Source organism: Malaya genurostris, chromosome 3 (genome assembly GCF_030247185.1).
Source record: "Malaya genurostris strain Urasoe2022 chromosome 3, Malgen_1.1, whole genome shotgun sequence".
NCBI classification, from domain to species: Eukaryota; Metazoa; Arthropoda; class Insecta; order Diptera; family Culicidae; genus Malaya; species Malaya genurostris.
Window position 1 is genome coordinate 86,135,278 of NC_080572.1, and position 10,104 is coordinate 86,145,381.

The window sequence follows — 10,104 nt, forward strand, 5'->3', positions numbered from 1 at the left end:
GCGAGAAGAGCAAGTGTTAAACCAGTCCTAGACATCAATTGAAGTCGAAAAATTTGGTAAGAAAGCTATGGTCTGGCAAGCAATTTGTAGCTGTGGTAAGATTTCGAAACCCTTCATCACCACTGCTTCAATGAACAGCGAAATATACATCAAGGATTGTTTACAAAAACGACTTCTACCCATGATTCGAAGCCACAAGGATCCTGTTGTCTTTTGGCCAGATCTTGCTTCTTGCCACTACTCGAAATCAACGGTAGAATGGTATACTATACTAAAAATGTCACTTTCGTCCCAAAAGACAACTTCGACCAATTGAGGAATTTTGAGCATTAACGAAGACACATCTTAGGAAACATGTCTCGGCAGCCGAAACCATTGTCAAGTTCGAAAATGATTGGAAAAAAGTATCAAAACTTGTCGCCAAGAAGTCTGTACGGAATTTAATGAGGAACGTTCGCAAGAAGGTGCGCCAGCTAATCTACAATGACTAAGTAGCAAATTTTGAGAATAATATTCTAATATGATCAGTATATCGAATAAAATTTGAACATCTAACACTTGTGAATTATTTACAGCGAAATCAAAGTGCGTCCATACTTTATGGGACAGTCTTTAAAAAATCGTGTTTTTCGAGTTTCATGTTTCTGGCGATACACGAAAGATGAAGCGAAGAAAAAATTCCGAGATGAAAATTTGTAAATACCGAAAAACCTAAACAACAACACTATCTCGAAGGTTCGGTGGAAATCATTTATTTTTTCTGTATGTAAGGTGGTTTGATCAAGCCACTAATCTCAATTTTGAAATCAACTACAAGAAATCTTTCCGATAGTCATCCCAACCAATCATACAGACCAGTCTGACATGCGTCCCTCGGGGTGAAAGCATTGTTGAACTTGAGCTAAAATACGAACATCAAAGATTTCATAGCAACAAAATAAACTGGTGACTATCCGAAGCGCCTGCCAAGAAATTAAATCTGCCATCCGCTATATCTGCCAGCGACGATGACGTTGCACATAATTAGAAAAGGATCAAGTGGGTATCTTAATCGGCTGAGAAGCACTGCGACGGGAATCGAAAAACCGACTTACAAAAAAAACACCGCTGTTGTTTTAGACATTTTTTGAATACATTCTTTATTTTTTCTTATTTTCAAAACAGACTTTTCAAGCTGAGAAAACTACAGTACTTGTGTGTTCATTAACTTTTTCTATGTGTAAGTGTGATTGTTTCTTTATAATTATAGAAACTTGAGAGTCTTGCTTCAAGAACTAGTTAAACTCGCATCCCAGTTTTTTTTTTGTTTTTGTTTATTTGTTCGTTTTTTTAATCGAATACCTACCGAAAGTAATGTAATGAAACATTCAAAATTCTGCTAACTTATCTCTGTAATTCACGACACGTCTGCTACAATTAAGAACCTTAGCGATAACAACTCGGACTTCAGTTTCCCGATTAGTCAATGATGTATTTAAAATATAGAGCTATCATTTACATTCTGCGGTCATTAATATTTATCGAAAAATATATGTATATTTCACCTTAAGGCCACGAGTCTTGAGTTTGAAGTCAACGTATATGCGTGTCTGTATCGGTATGTGTGATTGAAAATTTCAGTTCACTTTCGGTTTCACTACGGTTCGTGCTACTGTCATTATTTTCATTAGAATTCTAGATCACTTTCTCTATGTAAAATTAGCCTAGATCGCCGCTCGAGGATATTGAAATATACTTATTATTGCAAACGATTTCCGTGTGTGTTGTTCGATTTTAGTATTAATTTATACAGTATAAACAATGTCTTTTCGATTTCGAGTTGATACTGATTGACAAGATGAGATTGTTACACGATTTAGTATTTACAGCGACAAAAAAATAGTGTCTTAACGGACTGAGATTGGTAACTTCGTTTCATGCAATCACGTTTTAGTTTAGTTTTCGAGGATTCTAGGATAATAGTATACATTGGTTTGAAGTATGTCGATGGGAAACGGAAGCCAATGTGAGGCATTTCAAGACTGACCTTGGGTTCGCGCTGCGAAGGAAAGCATTTTACAGAAAAAAAGGTGCGAGAGTTCGAGTAGATTCAACAAAATGAGACTGTTTCTTTCTGTCGTTCAAACATAACACTTGTTTTTTTTTTATTTTGTTTTCAAACCGTTTTTTAAACATTTATTCAACATTCACAAACGAATAAAATATATCGGTAAAAAAGGGTGGTAATAGAAGTAAAAACAAGTCTTGTCGAAGCTGTCCTGTGTTAGGTAGAAAATATAACTTTCTTGTTCTTCAGCAGCTGTTCAGTATGCACGGTAAATAATAATAAGTCTATTTACAGGTAATCCATTTCCAAATCAAGTTTTGCTTTGCCTCGCACAGCTTTAACATACTCTTTGCTACCGTTTTGGGCTACCCTCATGGGATTAGAGTCCGGCGGGTTACATAGTTTTTACACATACTGTCTTTGGTACTAAACGTTCATCAAAAAGGTAGGGTTAATTCAATTAAACTATCGCCATTTGCTGCATGAGTTCACACTTGTTCTTCAGTTTTCGAATGATATTTACAAACGTTTCGCTCCACTACGTTTCACTAAGTAATGCGATTTATGCAATTTAATTTACTACAAGCTAGACAGACCACTTCTTCAACGGCAGCGTGGGTGTGGTGGATGTCGAAAAGTAGGAGTAGGACGAAAAAGAAGCGGGAGGAGAATCGGTTACATAAAATCACTAATCCTACATATGATCACCCATGTTCGAAAGATTCAGCGCGCTGCGACAGATCTGGTTGATCTCCGGGTTGCTGTGGTTCATCAGATGCATGTAGAGTTGCTTGTACAGCTGGATCTCGTTGTTCTTCTCCTCGATCTTTCGCAGCAGGACGTCCTTCTCCTTCAGAAGAGTCTTGACCTTTTCCTCGACCTCCCGGGATCGTACTTTGGCCTTTTCGCGGGACTTCCGAACGGCAATGTTGTTCCGTTCACGTCTCCTCCGGTACTCGTCGGTTCCTTTGTCGACGTGTTTTTGCTGGGATTTCCGGGACACATGCGGAAGCAGTTTGTTGTGCTTGGTAAGGTTTGCCAGATGGGCTGCCCCGGCAAGGTGTGGCAAGGCTTGGTGATGTAACACGGTCGCCGGAGTCAGGTTCGAGAAGGTATTGCCATTTCCGTTGGTCACGTAGTTGCCCGTTCCGACACCCCCACCACCGGCACCGCCACCAGCAAGCTGGTAGGTTGTATTACCCATAAACTGAGCCCCTGTGGCTTGCTGTAGCTGGCGACGGTACTCGTTCGGATCGACGGGTTCTTCTTTGATGTTGGCCGAGTCCGAAGAACCGACACTGCTGTTCTCATCGCTGGAGTTGTTTGCATAGGTGGCACCAGTGTGCACTGGCTGTGGCATGTAAGCCAGAGATCGTTGATAATTGGTGTTCCCGTTGGTATGCTGAGACAACCGGGCCTGCTGTAGCTGGAGGGCTTTCGCAGCAGCCGTCTGTACCAAGGGGTTCGTTACGTTACCATTGGTACTGCCAACAGTAACCATTTCGGTGAAGATACCAAGTGCCTCCGGATCACGGAACTGATCATCGATCAGATGCTGGAGGTCCAACGATATTTCCTGAGATGTGAGCTCATCCAGCTCACTTTGAGAGTACTGGATTTGCTGGAGCATCTGCTTCGATAGTAGATTTCCGTTGGTTAACACGTTCCCATTTGGTTGCACAATCGGGTTCAGCTGAGCCTGTTGTTGCTGCTGTTGCTGTTGCTTGAGTGCCAACGTGTTCTGATTGATCGCCGTTGGTGAGTTATTGTTGTTTGGTGTTGCTGCATTATTGTTATTGGTACTATTGTTGTTCGCTGCCATCGTAAGCTTTTTGATATCACTGCGCACTTGAATATGATTTGTATCGTACATTTGAGGCGATTCCATATTTTATACACAAATATCACTCCAGAAAACACTTCTTTCAAGTGGTTATCCAAAAATCCGAAACCTTTTACTGATTTATTGCACTAAAAACCATCACGAATCGCCAAATTGCACCGTAAATTTTCTTCCGTTATTGCACAGTTTCACTGTCAGTCCTTGTCAGTCCTCATTACTCACAACAGTCCATTTCTAACACCCGATTTCTATCACAGATTCTGTTGAATGCATTCACATTTCTTCCTGTTGTAAATCCAGAAATAAAAATAATCCATTGTAATCCAAAAAGTCCTTTTCCGGTGGGAATTCCTTGCTGCTGCTGCTGCTGCTGCTGCTGCTGCTTCGGCTACTCGATCCCGGAAGGTCCTTCACAGAATTAAAACATTTCAAAAATAACTCGAGATTATTCACGGAATGCACCACTAACCCGTTCTGTCAAAAAGCGCTGTTTTGTTTTATTTCTGTTTTTTTTTTGATTTGCGAAAGATGTTTATTGGCAGTTCACTTTCTTAAGACTGAAGTCTTAAGACTATGATGCAACTTGTTATATATTAACAACTTCTTCTTTCGAACCCAACGGCAGATTGTCCGTCCCGCTTCCACTCACGCTGTAGCTGTCCCTTTCGAGGGTGGAGGGGGGTCGTAGTGGTTCAGAGAAGTTTGCACTTTCTCACAGACCTCCTTTCGGTGTGTGCCGTAGGACAACGTTCCTAAGTCCAAATGATTCAACCAGATTCGACACCGATGATTGTTCTGTTTCACTCACTCGGTTTCCACCACCACCACCAACAACAAAGTCGCGATCGTTTTTCTAACCGTCCGAATCAGACACTACTCCGAACTTCTTCCCCCGCTCCGCGTCAAACCATTTTCCAGCCCGATTACTGGGAAGAGAAAGAAACACTTTCGGTTTTGCTTTTTTCCGAATCCAACTTTACCAGCAAATAGACAGCCCGCGCGCGCTTTTCGCTGTTGACAGTCGGATGGCCTAGGCTTAAGTGAGGCAAAACAGTATTAAGCAACCTGGTATCAATCGAAAAAGCGCATGGGCTTAAAGCGCCGCTCGTGGTTTTGTTTTCTCGCGAGCGAAAATTCTCTCCACTGTTACTTTCGGTATAGAACAGCAGCAGCAACACCATCCAAGCAACCGGGTTGGATTCGGCGAAGGGTTGGGTGGTAAACCGAGAGCTCGCACGACCCCATCCACTACCCCACGACCACAATGGTACGGTGGTGACAGTTCGACTTTGAGAGTGAGAGTTTCCTCATACCTATCAGAGCGCAGTATTGACATCACAGCCACCCAATCCGAAAAGCGGGAGTTTTCGGTACGAAGTTTGATCTCCGCGACTGCAACTGGGGAGCATCAGAGCCTACTCTCACTCTCGTTGCTGGTCGTGCGCGACTCTACGCACCGAGCTGCGTTAGCCGATTCGTCGTGCACACTTATTTGCTATACGACGGTGACGTCAAATTTACCACCCGATTGTTGTTGCTATGATGAGGATGCATACTACCACTTGTTGGTCGGAACGGTTTGTATAACAGTGTTGCTAGCTTAATTACTATATTGCGGTTTGTTTCTACGGTCGGATCAAGGTGACGAAGGAAAGAAATACAGTGGCAAGAACAGAATGTAAACATCAACATTATTCGAATCACCTATCGGAACAGAGTTACCTTATCTTATCTCCATGCACTTTCAGAAACTATCGATGTGCGATCATCATTCATTATCCATTATTCAAGAAATACAAACCAACAAGTTCTATTTTCTCGAATTCGTCTACAAACTCATCGTGGTCGAGGTGAAAGGTAACCTTAACAAAAGGACAGTCAAGTATAGCACTTCCGGTTTATATGCACAAATAATTTGATTGTCGCATCATTAACTGTTAAATTGTATCATAGCATATTATTTCATATATTATCGTCTTACACTATTTTATGTTATGTTATATTATTTTGTATTATATTATATTACACTGAGATCTCTTTGTACGCGGGGGATACGTACCACGTAAAAAACGGGTAACTTCGGAAATCCGCGTAAATTCGGAAATTCGCGTAAAAAAAACCGCGTAACTTTGGAAATCCGCCTAAAAATACCTCCAAACTAAAGAAAAAAAATTTTGTTGATGCCAAAAATCTTAGAAATGCATGAAACGTCCAGATCTGGTGTAATCTTAAAAAAATCTGTGAAAATAGACTTTGGCACATAGAAAATTCGAAAATTTTTATTCATGCCGGAAAAAATCGCGGAACTTCGGAAATCCGCGTAACTTTGGAAATCCGCGTAAAAAAAACTCCAAACTAAAGAAAAAAAATTTTTTGATACCAAAAATCTTAGAAATGCACGAAACGTCTAGATCTGGTGCAATCTAAAAAAAATCTGTGAAAATCGACTTTGGCACATAGAAAAATTTTGCACGGAACGACCGAAATTAGCTCTGCGCCTAATTCGAATTTCTGTTTTTGAATTAGTTGATTTTAACGACAAAGATTCCAAAATAACTATAAAATTAGTTAAAATTGAGAATTTACTTTTCTGAAAAAAACTCTTATTTTTAGAGAATGTGTTTAGTTGGCGAATATCCCGGACACAAACCAGCAATATTTCAATCCTACATGAAATTCTCATTGACAACTAATTTTGTTATTAAAATCAGAAAATTTGTTTCTATTTATCTATCAGCACAAAGAAAACAAAAATGAAATTGGTCTTATTAACAAGTTTATTAGCCAAAAACTCATGAGAAGTGTCAAAGCAAAACAATCCATTAAAAATCTAAAAGGAACGGCCTTGTTGAAACTGCTTGCAAATTGTTTAGATGTTTTTCGCACGTGTTACGATATATCCATATATAAATTTCTAAACCGAAATGTAAAAATGACGTAAACTGTCAGTGGAAAGTGTATTTATTCAGAATTTGTGCGCATTTGAAGCGATTGTGCGTAATAATGTTTTACGCGGAACAGTGAAGTGAGTATCGAATGTTGCACTCTAATTGTACATGTCAAATGATGTTTTTTGTATCTTCCAACCTTCCGAGCCACGCCGTCCGGTGTACTACTTGTATTCGGTTTTTGTTTTCTGAGTGCTCAAAGTTTTCAGTGAGAGAGTCGATTTTGCGAAGTCGAATGAAGAAAACAGCGATCTAGAAGAAAAATTTTCTAAAAGAAGTTTATGTTTCGCTTATGTCTTTTTCTCCAATACAACATCGTGTTTACACCAGCCAATATAGAAAAGACCATCTAGTGGCTAGTAGTCATTACGGTGTTAACATTTTTTCGGTAACAGAGCGCCATATAGCTGCAAATTGTAGAAACCAATTCAACCATTTATGTTGGTTGAAAACAACGTTTTATTTCTCTAATTCAACTACAAAATTAGTTGAATGGATATGAAGTGTGCCTTAGCTAAGAAATGGCAGCACGTTTAATTGGTGAATTCAACTAAAAAAATAGCCATTTCAACAAATATTTTATTATTATTAAGGGAATGAGTTTTAAAAAATCTAAATTAACAAAAGTAAGATTTTTTTAGTTGTCTCAAAAAATAACTAACTAAAATCAGAAAATCAACTAATTTTTTCGCCAAAATGCTGATTTTGGTCTTTCCGTGTGAGACTTCCAAATTAGAAAATTTTTATTCATGCCGGAAAAAAAACCGCGTAACTTCGGAAATCCGCGTAACTTTGGAAATCCGCGTAACTTCGGAAATCCACGTAAAAAATAACGCGTTACTTCGGAAATCCGCGTAAAAAAAACTCCAAACTAAAGAAAACAAATTTTTTGATGCCAAAAATCTTAGAAATGCATGAAACGTCCAGATCTGGTGTAATCTCAAAAAAAAATCTCTGAAAATCGACTTTGGAACATAGAAAAATTTTGAGACTTCCAAATTCGAAATTTTTTTTTTAAACCGAAAAAAAACCGCTAAACTTTGGAAATCCGCATAAAACAACCGCGTAACTTCGGAAATCCGCATAAATAAACGTGTAACTTCGGAAATCCTCGTAAAAAGAGACCCCAGTGTATGCCATCGTATACTGTATTATATTGCATTATGTTGTGATATTATATTTTTTGTATTATATTATATTATATTATATTATATTATATTAAATTATATTATATTGTATTATATTATATTATATTATATTATATTATATTATATTATATTATATTATATTATATTACATTATATTATATTATATTATATTATATTATATTATATTATATTATATTATATTATATTATATTACATTGAGGAGTGTATCGATAAGTAGTTAGCAACAGTCAAACAGCTATTACTCTGAAATGGCTTAATTTTTTGGAGCGTGTTTTGCGGTGACATGTTTGTTTACATGTCAATAACAGCTGCGCAATCGATTGGTTTCGGTACGGTTTATCGTTTCAATGATGAGTCGAATTGATCCGGAAACGCGAAAGAAAACTCTGCACACTTGGTGCTCAGAAAGTGGTGTCACGTATAACGGAATTGCTAAACGGGTGAAAGTGCACCACATCAGGGTCAAAAATATTATCGAGAAGTTCGGTAAGACCCTTTCCATGAAGGATTTGCCCCGATCCGGTAGGAAAACGGGTCCCAGCCAGCCCGGCCGGGACTTAAAAGTGGTTGAGTACATCAGGAAAAACCCATCGGCGTCGACGCGGGATTTGGCCAAGCAGTTCAACACCAGCATCGGGATGATTCAACGAATCAAAGTTCGGAACTCCCTGAAAACGTACAAGAAACAGAAGGTGCCGAAAAAGTCCCTGGTACAGCAAGTTCAGGCCAAAACAAGAGCACGAAAACTGTATAACCGGATTCTACAGAATAAAGACGGATGCATCCTGATCGACGACGAAACCTACGCCAAGGAAGGCTCTCGAGCGCTGCCCGGACCGCAATATTATACGAAATCGGTGTACCAGGACCTGGACGACGCTGACACCACGGTGGCGATGGAAAAGTTTGGGCAGAAGGTGTTTGTCTGGCAAGCAATTTGTACCTGTGGTTTGCGGTCGTCGATTTTCTTCACGAAGGGCACAATTGACGCCAAGGTGTACGAGGAAGAATGTATGAAGAAGAGAATGCTGCCACTGTACATAAAGTATAAGGCTCCTCCTCTTTTCTGGCCGGATTTGGCTTCAGCCCACTACGCCAACTCCGTTGTACAGTGGTTGTCAAAAAATAATGTACAATTCGTGGAAAAGGACATCAACACACCGAGTTGCCCGGATCTTCGTCCAATTGAAAGGTATTGGGCAATTGTCAAGCGGCACTTTCGGAAGGAAGGTACAGTGTCCCAAAACATGCAGGAGTTAAAAAAACTGGACAGCTACCACCAAGAAAGTCACAAAAGTAACTGTGCAGAATTTAATGAAGAATGTGAAGTCCAATGTGCGAGCGTTTCATAGAAACTAGGATTTTCTTCAATATAATCAGTGAAATTCATAAATATGTAATTTTTCTACAATATATCGAAAACTGATGTCAAAATTTTTATTCAATAATCAATATTGCTAACTACTTTTCGATACACTCCTTAGTAGCTCTGGAATAGAAGCTTTTGAGAAGGATGTTCTGCCAAGCAATTTTAGATTTAAAGCTTTATCGCGAGATGGTCTTATTAAGACACACAGATCATAAAAAAGCTAATCGGGCCCGTAATAAGCTGTATCTCATTTTTCAAAGCTTACAAGTGCTATATCGAGTACACTCCAAATTCAACTGGATATTTGGGAATCCAGCGCCGTTGCTGTGAATGCGCTATTGGCAATAGAACTGTTGGTTGCTGTTCACACGTGGCCGCCATTATTTACTACTTATCTTATGCGGAAATATTGTTAGAAATGCTTAAATCAGTACAGCTACCAACGACTATCACTAAAAGAGGGGACGATGATAAGTCTATAGAATAAACGAAAATAATCAGAGTGTGCTTTCAAATAGCAATGTATTTTCATACCATTTTTTCTCCCATTTTCTATTTGAATGAAATATGCAGTCAATAATTCTAAGTAATCGATTCCAACCTTTATCAATGGCCACTTCTGTTTGACACCAATTTAAAAGAAGAAATATATGATTTGCTGTTGTTTCAACTGGATATGCATTTAGTGAAATATACAGAAATGGCAAAAAGTAAAGCGCGTTGTACGA

The 10,104-nt window shown here is 39.0% G+C and overlaps 1 protein-coding gene across 1 annotated transcript; it reads right to left on the bottom strand.

Moving 5' to 3' along the window:
- Window positions 1-1,152: 1,152 nt before the first annotated feature.
- LOC131437407 (CCAAT/enhancer-binding protein) lies at window positions 1,153-4,912 on the bottom strand. Its single transcript, XM_058606718.1, has 2 exons — window positions 4,360-4,912; window positions 1,153-4,298 (listed from the first exon to the last, which is right to left on the bottom strand). The coding sequence occupies exon 2, from the start codon at window positions 3,933-3,935 to the stop codon at window positions 2,742-2,744; it is 1,194 nt and encodes a 397-aa protein (XP_058462701.1). The 5' UTR covers window positions 3,936-4,298; window positions 4,360-4,912; the 3' UTR covers window positions 1,153-2,741.
- Between the last annotated feature and the right edge of the window lie 5,192 nt (window positions 4,913-10,104).

Coding starts and splice junctions, on each gene's coding strand:
- LOC131437407 (XM_058606718.1), bottom strand. CDS start 3,935: ATGGAATCGCCTCAAATGTACGATACAAATCATATTCAAGTGCGCAGT.